This window comes from Sorex araneus, chromosome 5, assembly GCF_027595985.1.
Source record: "Sorex araneus isolate mSorAra2 chromosome 5, mSorAra2.pri, whole genome shotgun sequence".
NCBI lineage: Eukaryota > Metazoa > Chordata > Mammalia > Eulipotyphla > Soricidae > Sorex > Sorex araneus.
In genome coordinates this window covers 107,585,903-107,608,871 of record NC_073306.1, presented here as the reverse complement: position 1 = coordinate 107,608,871, position 22,969 = coordinate 107,585,903, and the positions used below count along the sequence as shown (strand labels likewise).

General features: G+C 33.8%; 2 protein-coding genes across 3 annotated transcripts in view; one reads left to right on the top strand and one right to left on the bottom strand.

Annotated features, from left to right (window-relative positions):
- The window catches only part of CTNNA3 (catenin alpha 3), a 1,605,010-nt gene that overhangs the window by 446,146 nt on the left and 1,135,895 nt on the right, over positions 1-22,969 (top strand). The gene's annotated exons all lie outside the window — the stretch shown is intronic.
- The window catches only part of LRRTM3 (leucine rich repeat transmembrane neuronal 3), a 207,209-nt gene that overhangs the window by 1,403 nt on the left and 182,837 nt on the right, over positions 1-22,969 (bottom strand). Inside the window, exons 3-4 of one of the 2 annotated variants that reach the window (XR_008630136.1) lie at positions 12,808-14,210; positions 6,137-6,236 (exon numbers count right to left, since the gene is read on the bottom strand). Coding sequence is in view for 1 of the 2 variants with exons in the window: in XM_004617093.2 (XP_004617150.1) it covers positions 14,001-14,210 (210 nt within the window). In the remaining variant the exon portion in view is untranslated. Of the gene's footprint in view, positions 1-6,136; positions 6,237-12,431; positions 14,211-22,969 lie in introns of those variants that run through there. The other variant, XM_004617093.2, reaches the window with a different exon arrangement.

Below are 22,969 nucleotides of genomic sequence, written 5' to 3'. Positions count from 1 at the left end.
GGAGGAGTAGGTGAAGGGGACTGAAGATCAGTACAGAGGCGACAATCATGGGAAAGTCAATTATGGGCAGTGAGGTACTGGTGGGGTGCAGTAAAGTTGTACATCTATAGTATAAACTTAAACTCTGTTATAACCATATTTCCTAATATGAACTATGGATATCCCTATGAAACTTAAGTATCATAAAGAAAGCTATAAGTTCAGCCACTAACAAATTATAAACCACAAATATGTAAAACTTGAGTTGTAATATTCAGAGCCCTCACAGTGAAGAGATTTTAGGTGTCTAATGTAATAGAAACAGTTTCAGGGCTAGAGCAACAGCACAGCTGGCATAGGGGCTAGATCTGACCTAGGCTTCACCCCTGTTCCACCAGGAGTGATCCCTGAGCTCAGAGCCAGAGGAAGACCTGAGTGTCGAGTGTGGCCCCAAGAGAAAACAAAAAATATAAATACGTGCAGTCTGAGGAATTAACTTTTTAATGGCATTATTTAATATAGTGCAGTGTGAGCCACACTGTAGATGATTAAAATGCCAATTTATATATAATTTAATTTTTAAAATAACTATTTTTGAGTATAATATTATTTATATTTATACAAATCTATATACATTCATATTTTTGTGGCTCATTTAGCCATACCATATTTTCTTCATATTCCTCAAGAGTATTTTAAGGATGAAAATATTGAGGAACATTTCTCTTGATATTTACTAAGAGCAATATCTGTGGTGACCTCTTAGAATTCAAATTTAAAAATAAAATTATAAACTAAAAATTCTAGGATCAAGTAAATGTTTTTCTAAGTTGGAAAATCAGGAAACTGAGCCTTGAACTAGTCACAAAATTTGCTGCTAGTATTTTGACTAGCAGTAGTATTTTGACTATTCCCAAAGGAATCAATAGATTCCTTCCATTGGGAATAGTCTTACTCCTATAGAGGGTGCTTACTTAGTAACAACAACAACAACAACAACAACAACAACTTTCCATATTTATGAAGAATTATACTATACAATTAGCAGAGCAAGAGTACTTAAAAGCTTATCAGAGGAAATGACTACCTTATTAATATCTTTTCACTTTCCTAAAGAATCATTTGATGATTGGATGAAATGCAAAAGATACCGCATAACCTAATCTCTTTCCATTTTAATAACAGTCGCATGTCATAGCCATTAAATGGTGGAAATTTATATTTCACAGGCAAATTTACCTTTCTCATGTATTTCTGCACATATTCCTGAAGTTAGCTACGTTATGGGCTTTTTGACTTTTGCAGATTGGATTTGCAGGGGACATGTTCAAAACAAAACAAACCAAGGTGTTTATGGCAGTTCTTATTTATATTATAAAATTATAATTTTATTATTATATTCATTATATAATGACTAAATTGAAAAATTATGCCCTGAAGAAAAAATTTTTATTTGTAGACTTCCTAAGTGGTGCTCAGTGGGCCATTCCCTGTAATTCCAAGTCAACTGTATCTGGTAAAACCAAGAATGCGATGCTGCTATGCCCTGCAGTGCTGGGACCAATAGGGTCATCCTCTGATACTGAAGGGTCCCTGTGTGCCAGGAATTGAACCAGGGTCCCATGTATATAAGGTATGTGTGCTAATTTCTGCACTATATCCCAGCACATAAAACTTATTTTATATTTTAGTGCCAGGAATTGTAACCATATTACATAAAAAACACATAGCTTACCCTGCGCCACATCCATGAACACTGCAGATTAAATTTAGTTAAAATTGTGAAAGGACAAAATACTTTTTGAGCCTACAATAACATTTATATACTAAAAGAAATTAAGTAACTGGTTTTCTTTGTAAAATGCCTGACTAAAGAACACAGTGATAGATTTTTCCAGACACTAATGGCAAAAGCATCTGAAATACCTCCAAATTCAATTAGGAGTGGAGTGAACTAGAGATGTGAGTAGCCTGAATGATAAGCCAGAGTTTCAAATGGCACGAACTCTGAATCAGTCCTGACCTGACCTTTTTTCTCCAGTAAAACTAATCATTCACTTTCAGTTCTATAGCATTACGTATGTACCTCATTTTTAAAAAATTACATTGAATTACAGTTATTTCATCAGTTTTAAGCATTTTATCACTTTTTTGTCTATCTCAGGCCTTGGCATATAACAGTGAAAGTTGAATACTTTTCAATTTTTAATTCTTTTCAGATTGAATTGTGTGAAACACACCAAAATACTGCATAATGCTATAAATAAAGAATTCACATCCTAAACCAAGAAGATGCATGCACTAAAACTTATATAAATAAAAATGTTGACTGTCAGGTGAGTGCAGGGATAGGTGCATATTAATAGTCCAAATGACAAAGTTAGTGGAAAGAAAACATTTCTTAACCCATTTGACTGCATTTTAAAAATTAAAAATTAAAAATTTTATTGACAGTATATCTTCAAAGACAAAGACAAATAATTTTTATTTTGTTAAATATTAATGTGATGTTGAAATATTTTGCAGTAGTGCAAATAAACAGATGACCAACCGACAAATAAGGAAAATGTTCATCACCACTAATGACCCAGGTTCGATTCCTCCATCCCTCTCATAGAGCCCCTGCAAGCTACCCGTGGTGTATTCGATATGCCAAAAACAGTAACAACAAATCTCACAATGGAGATGTTTGTGGTGCCTGTTCAAGCAAACCAATGAACAATGGGACAACAGTGCTACAGTGCTACAGTGCAAAATAATAATGAGTACAAGTGAATTTAAGTTTTGGTTCTCTTTTCTATTATCAAACTGATTTTTATCACAGACTTTAAGCTTATATCCCTTTTGTTTATTTATCAAATAGAACAATACGGAAAGATTTTTAATTTTACTTTTTGGAATACAAATTTCAGTGAGAATTTAACAATATCAATAGATTAAAAGATTGAAAAAGTAAAAAGCTAATTATTCTATGAGAATTTTCCTTTTTATTTTTTCTTTAGTTCTTTACTTTTTGACTTTTAGACCATATCCAAGAGGCTCAGTGTTTACTCTTGACTCTACACTATGGGTCACTCCTGGCATGGCTGGGGACCATATATGGTGCCAGGGATCAAAACTGGACTGGTTGCATGCAAGGCAAGAGCCCTACTTGCTTTACTGTTATTTCTTCTGCCTGAGAATTTTTTTGCCTGATATAAAGTAATAATTTGAGGATTTTTCAGTTACTATCTTGAAGGGATTTTCATTTAATTCACATCACTATTTTAAATTAATGGGAGTGACTGACTCATTTTTCAAAAATATTTTGAGCATTTTATTGCAATGAATATAATGTAGTCAACAAGGATTGATATGATTCAACTCATCTTCTCAAAGAAAGACAAATGGTAATGAATATATGAAAATGTAAAGTGAAGTATATCTGAGAAATACTAGGAAATATGTAGACCTTTAATGAAAAGCCAAAAGGTTATCTATGACGGAATTAAAATTTGATTCTGAACTTTATGAAGACAAAATTTGAGTGAGGCATATTTCTCTGTCAGACAAGCATGAATCTAACAAACAATATTAGAATGACAGATGTTTATAAATAAAATATGTAATGTTATATGTATAGTGTCCTTTCTTCACTGAATCTCTTCTTAGTAGTGCTACTCATAAACTTTTTGGTTTTCACTTTTGATCGAAGTTATTCCCAGTAATTCTTCTAGCATTAGTTTTATTCCCCCCCACCCAGACTGTTTTGTATACCTGCAGATAGTATATTTACTATGTGTATGTGTATGTTTATGTGTGTGTCCTTTGCTAGTAGGAGTGTAAGTATTTTGAGAGAAGGGAGTATAAATAGACTTTTGTGCTTTTAATATTCTTACCCTTAAGTAGGCTGGAGCGATAGCACAGCAGGTAGGGCATTTGCCTTGCACTCGACCAACCCGAGTTCAATTCCTTTGTCCCTCTCGGAGAGCCCAACAAGCTACCGAGAGTATCCTGCCCACATGGAAGAGCAGCTACCTGTGGTATATTCGATATGCCAAAAGCAGTAACAAGTCTGACAATGGAAATGTTACTGGTACCTGCTCAAGCAAATCGATGAACAACGGGATGACAGTGCTACAGTGCTAAGGGAAAATATATTAGCTGTGTTAAAAACATACTGTTTCTATCAAGCCAACTAATTATAGCGTTAAGTTAACAGCTTTAGAATCAAAAGTATTTGGCTCCTGAAGTGAACTTTAAATGGGTGATGAGTAGAGGTCAGTTTTCTGTCATTTGGATTTGAACACTTGGTCCATAATTTAGTTGCTATATGGCACATAATCACTTTGAGTCTCATTTCTTCTGTCTTTTGAAGGATATAGCAATAATACTTACTGAACAGTGCAGTTATAAATATTCTTAATCACATAAATAAGTATTAAGTGAATTAATAAAACATTGTAATTCAATATTTTACAATATTAATAAATATTATAAAATATTTAGACAAGTAAATATTATGTTACTTATTATTACTTCATCTTAAATAACCAGTATTAAGTCATTTTTCTTGGAATAATCAAATAGAAATTCCTTTGGTTGGCAGTTCTAACGTGCGTATATATAATGGTTTGCTGTACAACCACAAACTAAAAGGTAGAAATAAAACCATATATTAATTATAAAGAATAATATTTATTTCCCAGTAGCATAAAGGCACTGACTTGCTTTAAAGATCCATTGTAGTATGAAACTATAAAGAAGTAATACAAATCCTCTCTTCTATCTTTATTTATTAATGTTTGTTTATTGTTTATCTGTTAAAATGTCCCTTATTCCAACTCCTTTATCACACTACTAAGGTGCCATGTTGTTCAGACATTTTATCCTTATCCATGTCAATGGCAAGAAGAAAGTAAATAAGGCTTATTATCTCAACCTTATATTTTTCTTTCCTCAAACCATAAAATATGACAAGAATTCACTATGGAATAGTCATTTCCCAATCAAATGTTAAAGGTTCAGGAAACTCATCTTGATCTTGAAAAGTAGCTCAGGGGTTGAGTGTGTACTTTGTGTGACCTCAGGTTTGATCCCTGGCATGGCATGACCCCCTGAATACTACTAGGAACAACTCCCTATTACCCCTGGATGTGGAAAAGGAAGAAAAGGAGGAGCAAAGGATGGGAATCAGTCCATGTCTGAAGTTTTCTGGAGACTGAAGAATGTCCGTAAAGTTTAACCTAAGATCCCATCAAATCCAAAAGTGAAAACAGTACTGGCATCACAAAAATGTGAGGTTTTCCTTCAGGTAGCATAGATTTCAGATATATTCAATGTCTTTCCCTAGACCTCTCTAAGTGTCGTTGGCCAAGTGAGGAATCGCTTTCCAGGCTTTTATCTTATGGCAGTATTTTCCTTATTTTATAAGTGAATATAAACTAAGATGGCAATGATTATAAGTGTCTAATAGTGGATTTTGTTAATAGCCTCATTTTTAGTCCCCCACAACAGTGGATATGCTGTAAAGCAACAAGAGTTGATTCTCTTTTCACTACATTTCATCAAACTGTTTCAGGATGATATCCACGGGGATGCAACTGATTCTTCTTTTTGTTTTTATGTTGCCAAATGTGTCAGTTAGCAAACCCAAGTCTCATGCATGCTAGCATATATTTTACCACTGAGCTGCATCGCCTACCTATGAATTTGTAATTGAAAGATGTTATTGATATAAAATAGTAAGAACAGATGGAGGATCTATAAAATACAGTCCATTTTTCAATGTAAGAATGTGATTAGTTATGTGAATTAATGTAATCACACATATGGTTGAAGCAGCAATATAGAGTTTTTATAGGACTATTTCAAGATAAATTTTGAAAATAACATTTGAGATGTAGTTTGAATCTTTTATTCTGACCCATGTTTCTCTGGAGAAATAATAGTGGAAGTACTGAAACAATTTTATTCTAATATTTTCTTTTTTAAGAAATGAATTCTATTTATTATGTGTTGCAATCACAAATATGTTTGTTTTATGTCCCTCTGTCCATGTCAACTTTTACTGATGACTTTTTGTAGATAAATGCTATTGTAGATTGTAATTCTTAGTCTTTGTTAAGAAATTAATTGTAGATAATTTAATAACACAAATTACATTTTCTCTACTTACCTCTGAGTGTTTGTAATTTTTGGTCCTCTTCTTTGTCTTTCACCACATCTCTAACCAAGATACCAGAAGTTTGTCTTTCTTGTCCAGAACCAGAATTACTCTAGATGTTTCAGATAAGAGATTTTTATGGTATGCTATGAGAAAATGTAATTATTCAGGGTCCTAGAACTTCTTTCTTTGCTGAATTTATTAACTTTTTATAACAGTTTTATCATAGTTACAGAATTGGTAGTTTTCAGATGTGGAGTTTACAGTTTATTTTCCTGGGCCCTGCATTTCACAAAAATATAATATAAAACCATACAACTGCTATATGTTCTGATAGTTATGTTGAAATAAATGATAAACCTTCCAATTACATTACCTTGGACTTGTGTAAATTCATAAAGAATGAAGGATGTTAGACTGGTGCTTAAATTAAAGCTTCTCCAAATACTAATGAAATCAAGAAATGAAGAATCATTTGTGAATCAATGAGAGTAGGAAGATTTGTGCATGTGAGTTTAAAAATAAATTTAAAATTTATTTGTCCTTCACAAAATGATATAAATTTTTATGACCTTAACAAGGAAAATTATATGTGTTTTTAACATTAAGTTATATTTTATGTTTGAGTTATTGGACAGGCGGACATTGTTACAAATGTTATATTTCATCTTTTTGGTTGTGCTCTCAGAGCACATATTTGTCTAAGTACTCATACTCCTTTAAGAATAGTTCTAAAACAATGTATAAGTATACTTCTTGTAAATATTAGATAAACCTTTAATACAATTTACTTGTAATACTAATTACAATATTACTTGTAATACTTCTTAGAATACAAGAAGTATTCTGAATGCCAAGCTGTGTTGTTGGTGGTTAAAATATTGTAAATGTCCATTATTTGATTTTTATTACATTGTAATTTTCTCTAGATTACTTTATTGTGTTCCTCTGTAAACTTTCTTTTTAAAAATTGATAATCTTTCTTCACTTTTTTCCCCAATGAAGATTATTTTTGGATGTTTGCCTTCAGATTTTTGTTAAATTTTCACTGAACAACTTCCTTGCAACAATTATAGCTTACAAAACCGGAATAAAAAATACAGTTGAGAGTATCTTTTGAAGGATTTTTTTCTTTCTTTTTTTTTGGAGCAAAGTGTAAAATTTCACAAAGTGATCACTATTTCTTTAAATAAAATTCTAATTTAGAGATATTGAAGGAAGTCTTTGAATAGTGTGAGAAAGTCCATATAAAATATCTATTTATTAATAGGATGCCAAATTCTTATCTTTAAAAGTTTCCAGGAGGGATAGTACAGCGGGTAGGGTGTTTGCCTTTCATGCAGCCGACCTGGGTTCGATTCCTCTGCCCCTCTCAAAGAGCCTGGCAAGCTACTGAGAGTATCTCGCCCACACGGCAGAGCCTGGCAAACTACCCGTGATGTATTTGATATGCCAAAAACAGTAACAACAAATCTCACAATGAAGATGTTACTGGTGCCCGCTCGAGCAAATCTGTGAACAATGGAGGATATATTTTTCTCATATTTGAAAATTTCTATGGTAGAATCCCATCCCCAAAATCTTATGAGCTGGATTTGAATACTTACCTCTACTTATAAGCATTGGCAAATTGTTCAGTGACCATAATCCTTATTTTTCTCTTTCTAAAAAACTGCCAATTATATTTCTTTCTTTTCTGCTTCAACTTTACAGCTATTGTATTATTATTAATGAGAGTTTATAGCAATTTCACTGTCACTATCACTGTCATCCCGTTGCTCATCAATTTGTTCAAGCGGGCACCAGTAACGTCTCTCATTCCCTCAGGATAGCTGGCGCTCTTGCACGACCACCCACGCAGTTTTATCCGGTAAAGCGAATGATTAGAGGTCTTGGGGCCGATAGCAATTTAGTAGGTAAATAACTCAATTGACTATTTTTAAATATTTCACTGAAAGAACTCACAAGAAGCAAACTCTATAAATAGTGTACCTTGTCATAAAATCACCTGGCCATTTGATATTTGTCTTAAGTTCTGCTTTATCCCAGTCCAGAAAAAATAGTTAATTTAGTCTTTGCAAGTTAGGTTCATATTGCAACATTAAAGTGCAATAAAAGGCTATAATAAATATAGATGAGTGATTTGGATAAAGCAAACTCATTAGATAAAAGCTGATTTTTCTTCCTAGTGCAGAATTGAACTCAGGGCTTCATACATGTAATGCATGTAGTCTACCACAGAGCCACATCTCTGGCCCTATTTGAATGATATTTTAGCTCAAATAATAAATTTGAAAAAATAGTTGGTGACAAAAGTTCTGAACAGTAAATTAAAAAATATTATCAACTCATTAATGTTACCTTCGATTAATTTTTAAATTAATCAAGTAATCAGTAATCAATTAAAAATTGATTACTCCATAATGTCTTTAGCATGCTCAAAAGCTATTTTGTATAAGCTGAAGGAAAGACTATATCCAGAACCTGCAAGGCTCAAAGTATTGCTATAATACACAGAATAAGACATTTGGAATCAATTTATAAAGATAAAGTAGTGGGTGATTTATCAGATTAAAAAACACAAAGGATTTACTTCAAGGATCCTTTATCAATAAAGGATCAATAAGTCCCTTGGTACATTTTAAATATTATTTGATTTACACAAAATAGATTTTCACTTAACTTTTCAGGAAGACAGAAGTCATAAAAAATAAAATTAATAATTTGGGAGAGAAATAGACAACAAAGTTCACTAATTATAGATGGCTGAGGAACAATGTGACAGTAAGGTCACTGTCCTTATGGGGAGATAATTAATTGTGAATCTATTTTAGGATAAATTTCGCCCTGAATAAAAAAATATTTTATGTGTAAGCATTCTCCTCACAATAAAACTATAATGCAAGCCATGAGAGACCTTTAAAAATATCCCATTATCACTATGCTTTAAGATTTTTTTGTATATTTTTTCTCATTATGGTTGATTATTAAAGAAAACATAATTGCTGTCAGTCTACCTTGTGGGTTTTCAACATTTCAATAGAATTGATACTGAGTCCTGCCCTTGGTTTCTGTCTAGTTAGAGAAGCTGGGAGTTGAAAAGGTAAGAGAAGCAGAATCTCTTGCTCCCAAGATCAACTCATTTGGATTTGTATTGCATAAGTACGTCTATTTAGTTTGAGAGATCTTCAGCCAGAAGCAGATAAAAAGTGACTTTATTTAGAAGATAATTTTATAGATTTTGCCAGTTCTAAGCAGTTTATGGAATTTGATCTGATTTCAAATCAGAAGTAATTTGTCTGAAGTATTAATTTTGACAAGTTAAATTACTTCCTAAAATATAATTTTGTTAAGATACATATGATTTTATGTTTTTTTTTTTTATTTAGACATATAAGAGGGAATAAAAATAAAAGTTTAAGGAAAAAAGTCCTGATTAAGGTTCTGATAAGTAACAGGGCTCAAAGGGTCAAGAGTAAATGCGTTGCATATGTGAAGCCCAGAGTTCAATCCAGAACACCTTTGGGGATATATCACCCCCTGAAATGAGTGGCATGGTAAAATATTTGCCTATTAATATGTTATAACATTGATTCATCATTTTGATAAGATATATATATATATTTTTTTGTTGGACATAAGAGCAGTAGGGCATTTGCCTTGCACATGGCTAACTGGGGTTCGATTCCTCCATCTCTCTCAGAGAGCCCGTCAAGCTACTGAGAGTATCCTGCCCACACGGCAGAGCCTGGCAAGCTACCCATGGCATATTTGAGGTGCCAAAAACAGTAGCAACAAGTCTCACAATGGAGACGTTACTGGTATCCGTTCGAGCAAGTCGATGAACAACAGTGCTATAGTGGTAGACATAAGAGAGATAAAATTATTCTCTATTAGGTATAAGAATTCAATGTTTGGATCATAGAGAAAGTACAATGGGTATGGCACTTGCCTTGCATGTGGCTGACCCTATTTCAATCTCAGGCACAACATATGGTTCTGTAACTTTGCCATGAGTGATCTCTGGATGCAGAGCCAGAAGTAAGCTCTGAGCAGTGCTGGATGTTACCACAAAATAAACCAAAAGAATTCGTTTTGAAAAATATCCTTGTTGAAACAAAGATAAGGGGACAAAGTTAGACAGATGATTCTTCATAACTTAGTTATAAATTCGACATGTGTGCTATTCCACATTGTGGACTTCCCTTGCATTGGACTATCCGTATACAGGTTTATTTCCTTATGTTCAAGTCTGCAAATGGGCTTATATACATACTCTTCTTAGAAGCATTTTTGCACACTAATCAATGATCTGGTATGTTAATCTTAAGATGGCTATAACTTGCTGTGTTTTCTTTTATGGAGGGCCATGCCCAGTAATTATGGTGAGGGGCTGACAGATGGGACCATTTTCTGCCCATCTATGCCCAGATGTAGGCCTGATAGTATGGGACTCTGTCAGTGGTGCTCCTGGGCCACAGATCTGTGCATGGTGGTATTAGAGAGGCTGGGAAATTCCAGAGATTGAACTCAGAGCTTCACACATGCTAGGCAAATCTTTCTCACTGAAAGTATCTTCCAGACCCTGCTGTGTTATTTTAAATATAATTTTAATGAGTTCAAAATAACACATAGAAAGAGTTTGTTGAGAACCAGAGATTACTCAAAAGATTGTTTGTGCCTGATTTTGATCCTTCTCGCCACTTGATGCACTGAGCAGTGCTTGGTCCCCTGAGCACTGAGGATGAGTAGTCTCCATGCACTTTCAGTTGCCCCCCAACACCCCACCCAAAATAGAAAAAGTGAATTGAGTTCAAGTATTGTGCAGATAGGGGACTTAAACTTGGAGTTACTCAAAATATGTCATGCATCTTTAAATTCTATCTGCTATCTTTGAAAATTCTGTCTCCATTCAGAGAGCAGAAACTTATAATGAAAAGACTAATAGATCTGAATTTTGAAAACAGTTCAACTCCAGTTATTATCCTTGTGTTCTTGGGTAAAGCTCAACTTCTTTGAGATTAATGTACCTTCACAGGGTGGTTATGAAGGGAAAAATGAGATGATTTATGTGAAATGCAGTTTGTAAACCTCAATTACTGCACAATTTTGTTGTTTGTTGCAGCTGTGACTGTTATAACTGCACTGGGTACCATTTTGCATTTTTCAATTCCAAACCCATAAACATTCCAGTTGTTTAAGTTGGTGAGCAATAGATAGAAGGGAAGACAGGGGACAGGCTGGCTAGAGAGGAGCTAATCTTGGGAGAGTAGTGGCATTGAAGAAGGTCGGGTTCCTTTTTCCTCTGTCCTTCCTGACAAGGGACCTGGCAGAATCCAAACTAAGCAAATGACCCCAAATCTTCTATTCTTTTTATACTAACAATTCTTTGGATTTGGTTTCAAATAAAAGATTTTTCAAAAATTCATAGATTACTTGGTTCTTCTTACTGTAGTAAGGCCGTGGATGCACAGAGCTACAGTTCTAATGTGGCTGCTTCTATTTATAGCTGTTTAGATAAACACAAAATGCTAAAGAGAAAGTTGTTTGCTTCAGAAAAATTAAAGGCATAAAAATGGCTTCCTGGGACCCCACATTAAAAAAATGGAAGTAGATTTAAAGTACTTATTTACACAAATTAAAAAATGTCTGACTCTTTGCAAGAATAGCTTCTTATGAGAAAAATTACAAATGTCATTTTAGTTTACATAATAGATAAGATTTTGCATCTGTTTCAGAACCACAGAATAGATTTGTAATCAACCCTCTATAAATTTGCTAATCATGCGAAGCAAAATATCTGTGCAGGGGACTAAGAAAGAATATACTGACAACAAAGCAATGCAAATAAACTAGAAATTGGAAAGGAATATTAAAATTATACTGAAAAAACAAAAATGTTTAAATAGCAAATAATTTATGTCAAATATTTACAAAACCTGAAATGGTAAATATTTGATACAAGTTCTGTGACAGTTTCATTTGTATTAATTTTGCTACCTCCATTTTGCATTTTTTTCTCTTTGTCTATATATTTTTGAATAAAATGTTGCCCTACCTTTTTTTCAAATTTCATTCTTATTGAAGATACCTTAAAGTTTAACTGTGATAAAATTGCATAATATTAGAATTTTGTTCCATTGATTTCTTTGGAAGAAAGAAAAAATTTTAAGTTCAACATTGATTTTTTTTACAAATTGTTCTCTTCATTTTTGTGTTGCTTGGACTGTTAGGTTGACAACTCAACATAGTTTTGATAGCATAAATATAAAATGGAAACATAAAAAGTACTTCTAGTATAACAACATTTGAAACTTATAGTTTTATATATATTTTTTAAAAGCACAGAATAATGAATTTTTTTTGGGGGGGGCACAAAAGAAAAGAATGTTTATATGCACAGAAGCAGTAACAAAAGAATACCAGAGAGAAAGTAACAATAGTTGCAAACAATAGTTTGTGTCAAGCAAATAACAGAAACAACTTGATTCTTTCAGCCTCTGACAAGTGAGGTTTTTGTATTTTGATTTCATTTAACTTCCGAATACTATCACAACTAATAAATGACCTGGAGTGATTTCAATGACTGTTGGCTATTTTTCAGATAATTTGGAGGTCAGTATCATGAATGGCATATAAAATATATTTGAGGATTCTTGCCATCTATTTTGATAGTTCCTTACCATGGCTCATATCTGTGGATGTTTAGTGCTTTCCCCAGGAGATAATTTCATGTATTTTCTTTGAGATAGTCCCAAAATATAGCATCGAAGTTCTAAATATGAAGTTGTCGTAAAAACTAGGCACATTTTGCACTGAATGATGGTTATTTTTAGATAAACCACTTTGGGTTAATTAGAAGAAAAATTACTGCTGTACAGTTATTATGCTCTATCCTCCCACCTTGGCCTGAAAATAATGAGATGTAACCAAAGTTTTTCTTTGTCACTGGCAGCTGCACCTTTTAAGTATATCAAAGTCTGTTGCTGTGGTTACGGCCTTTGTTTCCAGGGATGTTTAGTCCATGCTTCCCCCCACTCTTAACAATGGGTTACTCAAAAAGAATGAAATAATGAGTCATTCATTCGGAAATATGTTGTTAAAATATCCCTTTTTATGATTACATTTCACTGCTTAGAAACTAGGCTGTAATTCAAGGCAACAGTTAAGTTCGAGAAGTGTTAAAAAAAATCTTTCATTTTTTTCTTTGATTTTTTTTTTCATTTATAAGAAAAACCTGTCTATGTAATTGAAGAACTTCTTACAAGTCTCAACAATTAAACCCTTTTGGTTAATGTATTATTTCTGGAACAAGTAGATAAAATTCTACGCAGTAAGCATGATAAAAATCGTGCAGATTTTGCACAGCACAGAATTTTAGGTTTCTGGGCACAAAAGCAGTAACAAAACAGTCCCTACAAAACGGAGTAACTCTGAATAACACAAGAAATAATTTTTGTTAATTTAAAATTTTAGAAACTCAAAGGTGTAAAGTTTGTAAAGTAAAATGTAATTAAATTATGTTACTGTACATACCAGTTGTTTCTATAATTGAAACTTTACAATATGAAAAATACATTAGCTCTGTACAGTTTTTACAGGTAGGTAGGATGAGTTTTGAAAAAAAAGGGTTCCTTTTCTTTTTTTCAGGATCATAATCTTGTTTAAGTCAAAAAATACTGCACAACTTAGCTAATTACAAAGTGTAGACTTGAAACAATTCATGTCTTCTTTATTTCATGAATCAATCTCGGATTTTTGTTTATTTGAACAGGGGATTTCGTTTCGTTCTTAAAGTCCACAATGAATAAATCTTCCTCATTTTTGTCCTTGAGGTTACAGTTTGGTAGCAACCCTTGGCTATCAATTAGTTCAGTTAAGCCAGCTGCTGTTTATGGTCACTGATTCGGCCAGCTGTTGTGATTGTACTCAGGTCCAGCTCAGTCTCTAGGTGTGTTTCCATTGTATCTTCCTGTGCATTCGTTTCAAAGGTTTTATGAGAGAGAAGTTCATGATGCACCCCACAGTAACTTATTGTGGGCTGGTCGTATGCCAGAAAGGTTGAAACATTCATTGATAAAGGTATCTGGGGAAAAAATGACATGAGAAAAGTCAGTTATAAAAAGACAAACAATTTTGGAGACAATATTTGGAGATTAGTACAAGCTACTTGCTGGCTTGATTCATCTCTGCAGTTACATATGTGGTTCTATGTCTTAGTTTTATCCCAATGATGTCCCTCATGCTCAAGACAACAGATTTAAAGTTTAAAAACGCTACCAATTCTTAAGTGGAATCTTCAGATTAATATAAACCTGGCTCTGAAAATGCTAAAAAGCTTTACTGGAAAGAAATCACACAAAAAATGCCTTACCTCATGGGTAAAACAGTAATTTTAGACAAAGACAATTGCTAGTTGGTTATTGTGAAAAAAAATGTAATAGAACAGTGGTTCTCAAACTTAATCATGTATAAAATTCACTTCAAACTTCTTCAACTTTCTCTCCTTATCCTCCTTGTTCCTGATTTAGTAGGTCTGGGTCAGGACCTGAAATTTGCATTTCTTACAAATTTACAAGGGCTGGAGCAATAACACAGCTGGTAGGGCATTTGCCTTGCACGTGGCTGACTAGTGTTCAATTCCTTTGTCCCTCTAGGAGAGCCCGGCAAACTACTGAGAATATCTCACCCGCACTTCAGAGGCTGGCAAGCTACCCGTGGCATATTTGATATGCCAAAAAACAGTAACAAGTCTCACAGTGGAGACGTTAATGGTGTCCAATTGAGCAAATTGATGAGCAACGAGATGACAGTGATACAGTGATACAAATTTACAAACGAGATTTCTGATGTTAATTTACATGCCACAAATTTGTAGAAACATGACAGAATTTTTAAAAATAAGCCAAAAGAGTTGTCTGAGGCAAGTCATCTGGCTAGTAAAGTCTTACCTTTACCTTGTAACTTCTTAATAAGTATTTTACCAGTAGCAGTCTGCGACATTATCTGTAGTTTGGTCATGTATGTAAAGTTTGAGGCTTAGAGGTACAATAAATAGAATAGAGATAAGGATGTGAAAAGGATACCCAAGTAAATTATGGTTTTATGAGAAAATAGCAAGTTCTAAAGATATAAGGAATTTAAAAAAGCAAGTATGACTATTCTGAGCAGAAGGGAAACACCCATGTTACAGTTCAGAAAATTCTGAAACTTAATCATATATCACTGTCATCCCGTTGCTCATCGATTTGTTCAAGCGGGCACCAGTAACGTCTCTCATTGAGAGACTTATTGTTACTGTTTTTGGCATATCCAATTTGCACGGGTAGCTTGCCAGGCTCTGCCGTGCGGGCTCAATACTCTTTGTAGCTTGCCAGGCTCTCTGAGTGGGGCGGAGGAATCGAATTCGGGTTGGCTGCGTGAAAGGCAAACACCCAACCGCTGTGCTATCGCTCCAGCCCAGTAATCATCTCAATCATTTATTGAGTAATCATCTCAATCATATATCAATGTTCATAAATTAATGTTCTTTCTGTAATAAAATGAAAATGTGTTCTAGAAAGTGTACGTATTTGAGGAATCTTCATCCTGCTTTATGTTTAATATACTCATTGCTAATTCATGACTTTTAATTGTCATGGATAAAACTGTCACTCCTTGCTTTTTAAACCTGTGTTCTTGCTTGAACACGCATCTTGATTTCTGTCCCTGTTTGCTTGCTTATTTCAACTCTGGAGAAGCTCGTGTTCTGTCTTGAACATGACATCTCTCTTTCTCTCCCTTCACGTCACTCTAAATAAGTAAAATCTATCTTGCTTTCTTCCCCCACTCAAAAAAAAAAAGGCAAGATAAAATCAATCTTGCTTTACTCCCTCCCCTTCATTTATTTGTGTAATATACATGCATATTTATTGCTCTTAAAGTATGATATATTTCATGACTCTGTGTTAGGGGTAAGTTTTACACTTGCTTAATGTGTCATTCTCTGTTGGTGATTAGATGAAATATATTTCTGCTTGAGTACATCAAACTAAATACCTTACTGATCTCAGCTAAGATTGGAGACCAAAGCTAAGCAAAATATAAAGTCTAGGTTTTATTCTTTTATTAATTTAATGCTTTCTTCACACTTTTCTCCATGTATTTTATTTTCTTTATCTCTTCTCCTATCCCTATAATTCTTTTTTTTTGCTTTTTACCAAGAAACTCTTTCCTTGTTTTCTTTTAAATCAGAGTAGTCACCTCTTTTGATATTTTTAATTTTTATTATGAACATCTTTGTGTACTAAACGTATAAGACTTAAACCTTGAAGACAAAAATATAATAAAATCTATCAAATTAAAATGCTGAGTAACTATGCTGGAAGGTATGCAGTTACTGATGTGTAAAACAAAAGATAGTATATTTCTCATAATGGTCAAAGTGATTGAAAGATCATAAGACAAAAATAAAATGCTCCAAAGGTGCTTATTAAAAATAAGTAAATTCCCTCTTGTTACAGATTAAATATATTAGATAAGTACAGTATATTATTATATAAAGTAGTTTTACAATATGAATAGATTTGAGTGATAAGAGAAAGCAAAAATAGAGATGTTATTAAATACATTTAACTTTACATAGAATTTTGTGCTTAATTTGTTACCTAGAGGCTGCTGCTATGTAAACTGTAAGTTGTAATTTGAACAATATTGGCTAAGAAGTTAGCTTCCATTTTTTATTAGAAGATCCCCATGTATTTGCAAATTGTGTGTGTGTGTGTGTGTGCGTGTGTATGTGTGTACAGCAAGTTCATCCACTGGCATTAAATCAACAAGAAAACACCCTAGCTGAAGCTCACATACTTCAAGGTAAATCCCCTCGTCTCCGTATCTGGAGCAGCGCCTTCTCTTTTTTTATTTTTCATTTTATTATTTTATTTTATTCAATCACTATGAGGTGTAGACCATTACAAAGTTATTCATGATTGGGTTTCAGTCATAAAATTTTCTAACACCCACCCTTCCACCAGTATACATTTCCCACCACCAATGTTTCCAATTTCCCTCCTATCACTCCCCTTCCACCCCCAACCACCCCGCCTGGCCTCAATGGCAGACACCTTTCTTCTTCCTTTCTCTCTATTCCTTTGTGCATTATGGTTAGCAATACAGGTCCAAATTAAGTCAGCTACTTTGTCTCTTTACTGTCTCTCTTACAAATTCCCTGCTATTGGCAATCACTTTATTGACCTTAAAAAAAAAGCAGGGAATGGTTTTGGGGAGAAGGTATATACAATTGTTACAAATTGTCTTAGAAATAAACAAAAACACAGAAATGTATCTTTCACATATCTGCTCTTTACCACTAGCTTGGCTCAAAATATCCTTACCTTGTTTATCTTATTGATTGTATGATTGGTCTCTTAAAATCAGTAGAGTTGCAAATGAAACTAGAAACTGTAAGTTCACTTCTGCAAATGTCAACATGCAGAAAGTAGTGGATAATTTTTTTCTTTTTTTGTCACATATGAAATTTTACGCCTTTTTGGAAAGAAATGGTATTTAAAGTATACTTTACAGGAATCAGGAAGATATCTCCTAGGGCTAATTGCATCAAGTCCTCGGTTTGATGCCTGCTATTGGCTACTACATGCCTATCTTCCCAATACTGCCACATGAATACCCGGCATTCCTCAGCACCAATGGGTCCAAGCAACATGTTATCATTGGTCCTTGAGCACAGAAATGTCAGACCACACAACCAATCACATACGCCAGAAATGGTCCCTGGGATCCTCCTTTTCTCTGGAGTTCCTTCCACAAAATAAACTGAAGCAATATTTACTTTATTGAATCAGAGAGATGACAATCGGTAAACCACATGTCTAGCATATAGAGTTTTGATTCCTGTACAAAATAACCACACTACCCTCTCAACCCTCCAGCACTGCTATATGTAATCCTTATTAAAAAGAAGAAAAAAATGTAATATAAGCTTTATTCAGGAAATTAGATTCCTTAAACATAGCATTTAATATGTATAATTACTCATTGATGTATGTATGTAAACTTCTCATTAAAGATGATTTAACTTAAAAATTCAGTTAATGGCCTTCTTGCATGTTTATTGATGCTTTTATGTTCTATTCATTTAAATAAGCTTATTTTAAAGACTAGCCTTTGGTTTTGTTTGAGCATGTGAAATCTGATGAATGTCTGTTTTGGTGCTTGTTTGACAACATTTGTTTTAATCCCATCAAACATGAGTTTTGTCTATAAGCTGGTAGTTTGACTTATAGTCAAAATAGAAAGCTTTTTTGGTATTATTTTAGTAATATTAAGAAATGTGATGGAAAAGATATTTCCTCTGACTTGATTACCATGTTAATTACTTCCTCCCTAATTACTATTCTGGTTTTAAGGTTGGTTGGAAAAAATGTATTACCTAAAAAGAACTAATGTAAACAATATTAAATTGTCACTTGGTTCTCTTAAAGAGTGTCAAAGTTTGTTAAGATGGTCCTTTCTTTTTCTTTTTTTGCTTTTTGGGTCACACCTGGTGATGCACAGGGGCTACTCCTGGCTTTGCACTCGGGAATTACCCCTGGCCGTGCTCAGGGGACCATATGGGATGCTGGGAATCAAACCCTGGTCGGCCTTGTGCAAGGCAAACGCCCTACCCACTGTGCTATTGCTCCAGCCGTTGATGTTACTTTTGATCTTGCTTATTTTCTTTAAGATTGATGTCATGGTTTCTCAGCTTGGTCCCTGAGCAGCTGTGGGTGAGTTTTCTGTCTCTTGGTTGATGCCTGACAGGACATATCTCAAACCTACTCTTTGTTACCGTCACTCTCACTCATAGAGAATTTGCTGTGGTTTAGGTCCCATTTATGTGCTGGGCTTAGGTCGTCTTATTGAAGATCCTAAGTCTGATGCAAAATAAATATGAGTGTGTCTGGTGTTGTTTTTCCACTGTCATCCGTTGCTCATCGATTTGTTCAAGTAGGCACCAGTAACATCTCTCATTGAGAGACTTATTGTTACTGTTTTTGGCATATCCAATACGCACGGGTAGCTTGCCAGGCTCTGCTGCGTGGGATCAATACTATCGGTAGCTTGCCGGGCTCTCTGAGAGGGGCGGAGGAATCGAACTTGGTCGGCCTCATGAAAGGCGAATGCCCAACTGCTGTGCTATCGCTCCAGCCCTGTGCCTGTTTACATTTGAAAAAACTAGAAGTACATTAGTTTAAGTAAATCAACTAAAATCACTCAGGTGACTGCAGTGATTTTGCAAAAGTGGTTGCCTGACCTCTTAATGACCATACTTTACTACCATTTTATATAAACCATAGTGCCCTTGAAGCCCAGAAAAGTGAAAAATAGACTGTCTCTTTGATAACTTTAAATACAAATTCTCACTATTTTTATCTTATTTTCAGAAGATAAGCATTATTATTTCCCTCTCAGAGAGCCCGGCAAACTACCGAGAGTATCTCTCACCTGCACGGCAGATCCTGGCAAGCTCCCTGTGGCGTATTCGATATGCCGAATACAGTAACAATAACAGATCTCATTCCCCTGACCCTGAAAGAGCCCCTAGTACTGCACCGTTTGAAAGAAAGAGTAAAGAGAGGCTGCTAAAATCTAAGGGCTGGGATGAATGGAGACGTTACTGGTGCCTGCATGAACAAAGGATGAATGGGATGACAGTGATACAATGATACAGTGAAGCATTATTAATTCCTATGATACACTGTAGCTTAGAGTTTTCTAGTACTCTTTGAACATTGGGTCCTTGGAAAAGAAAAAAATATTTATCTAGAATTCATGATGTGTGGTCAGAGAGGTAACTTAGTAGACAAGGGACTTGCCTTGCATGGAGCTGACCTTGCTTTGATCCCCAGTACCACTTTTGGTCCCCTGAGCCCATCAGGAGTGATCCCTGAACACAGAACCAGGTGACTTGCTTTTGTATGTATGTAAACTTCTTGTGTTTAAACCTTAAACACAACCAAGTATGCAACACAAACCATAACAAAATAAGACATAAATCATGCTTTTTGACAGTCATAGATTAGTGAAGGAGAAAGACAAATAATAAAAATGAATAAATGAAGGCAATGAATGAGATAAAATGGAAGATTGTGTGTGAATGTGTGTGTGTGTGTGTGTGTGAATGTTATTGAATGGCATTGCTTTGTTCAATGTAATTCTTATACCCTTAGTAAAAGGTTATATTGAAAAAATAATTTTTGGGTAGTTTCACTATCTGTGTAGAGTTTGCTTATTCTCCATATATCAGTGTGTGTTTTTCCAGGTACTCTGTTCTCTTTGCACATCTCAAGATAGGAATGTCAGGTTAATTGCTATGATTAAATTATTTCAACATGATTGTGTGTGTGGGGGGGGGGTGTGAGTGTGCCCTATAATAGAATAACTTTCTGTCTAGGAGTGCTTCCAACTTTAAAATTCTTAATTGTTAGTTAAAGTTGAACCACCTACAACTATGAAATGGAATAAGTGATCTGGAAAAATGAACAAATGAATGAATGAATTTAAGTTATTGTTTTATATTAGAAATGGTTGAGATCTTTAGTTAGAATTTTGGTGATTTTTTTATGACCAGAAATATACTGTTGGAATGTTACTCTAATTTAAATAAATTAGATCAGTTAATTTTGTTACATTCTATTTTGCTTCAAGTTTCTAAGAATTTTTCCATACACACACAAAGCATATGTATCAGTTGAATATAGCACAGTATGTATTTATAAATATTGTTCTCTGAGTAACTTACTCAATGAACTATACATAATGTATATAAATCAGTAAATTTACTATATAAATGTATATAGTAATATGAAATAAATAATATTTATGAAAATAATATAGTATGAGTATACTGTATTCATACACTGTACTTTTATTGACTGTTTGTACTAATTATATCATTTATCCTTTGTGGAATCAAAATGAACTATCCATCTTTCCTGTTTGAAATGTTATTTTCAAGATTTATTGGTAACAGTCAATATTGCTGAGAAGTTATTCGATATTTAATTTTATAGACTCCTCAACAGAGATAACATATTTCACTCTGAAACTGACTTATTTAAAGTGTGATCTATCTCTTGGAATGCTTCAGCATTTCTGTGGTAAATTTATATTTGTACAACAGAGTTTTAATTTTAATTATCTAGATTTCACCAATAATTTATTTTAAAAACATTTTCAATAAGTACTCAGTTAAGAATCCACATTTATTTCCTGTACCTTTAAATTTAATAATAATCTTTAAAAGTACTTAAAATTTTTTATAAGTATATAATCCAGGTCTTGTCAATGTTTAATTTTATGTTTTGATTTAAGAACCAAAGTGCCATCTAAAGTAGCTATTTCTAACCAGCTATCACAAAATAGAATAATAGTACAGGAAGTCAGAATGATTTTGTAATTTCTCTGGTGGCTTTAGCAAGAATAATGTGAAAAATATTATTTTCAGGAAGATAATAATTCTACTTCCTCTTTTTTTCAAAACACAAAGTGAAATAAATGTTTAAAAATGAGTTGAAAGTTCATAGTTCTTGCACCAATCATTCTTAGAGTAAAAAAAACAGTTATTTAGCAACTTCCCGTGTATTTGTCAAATTTGTGATCTCAGTAGAAACCATCTCATATAAGTAATGGGAGCAATTATAAAAGTCAATTCATTTGTCCTTTTAGTTAAGATTAAGGGAGATAGTCCAAAAGGCTGGCACACATGCTTTGCAGTGGGAGGCCAGGGTTCGATCCCAACACTGCATGATCCCCTGAGTGCTGCCAGGAGCGATTCACCAGCAAAGAATCAGTAAGCCCTGAGCAAAGTCAAAAAACAAACAACAACAAATATATGTATTTATGTGTATTTAAATGGTATTATCACATGTCAGTGTATTTGTTCTCTGCAATACAGTAGTTTTAGTTGAGTTTTATGACAAAAAATAAATGGTTGGCAATATGTAACATTAAAAAAAATAAATTCACATCTATCTACAAAATGAAATATAAATACTAATTCACTAATTACTTCAATAATGATTTATTAAACAATTTTTCTGAGACTAGTTCTAGTTTCTGGAAATATATGAAATACTTATCTGCAAGGCTCTGGTCAGGGGACCATATGAGATGCTGGGAATCAAACCCGGGTCAGCCACATGCAAGGCAAATGCCCTACCCGCTGTGTTATCGCTCCAGCTCCAGGGAGAGAATTTCTTTTCTCTCCATTTGACATTATCTTTTTCACTCAGTTGTTTACTTACTCTCTATTCTTACTCTTTGAATTATCAAGGTACTTTCCTAGTTCTATTTGTATGATGCTTATAAATTTTTTTTATTCTTTATTTGTGCAGATTATGGTTTATTTTATCGTAGACTATCATCATTTAGTGCGTAAATATTCATAACCAACCGCATTTATCAAACTTTATATTGTCTTTCAAGGTTCCTTAAATATAGTCAGCACTATGTATGTTTTGAATGAATGAATGAATGAATGAATGAATGAATGAATGAATGAATGAATGAGTTGAGTGAGAGCTATTCATTGTAGTCTGGAAGAAGCTAAAATCCTTTATGTCAGGGTGACTAAGTTTTATGGGAACTGTATGACTAAGAAACTTGTTAAAGCCCAGTGCTTTCAAAAACAGATTATTGGGTCAGAGAGATAGTTCAAGTTTTGACCCAACACCACATATAGTCCCCCATATGTGTCCTCTATCACACCACAAAAAGTGAGCCCATAGAGCCAGGAGTAAGCCCTGGCACTGCCGAAAGAAAGAAAGAAAGAAAGAAAGAAAGAAAGAAAGAAAGAAAGAAAGAAAG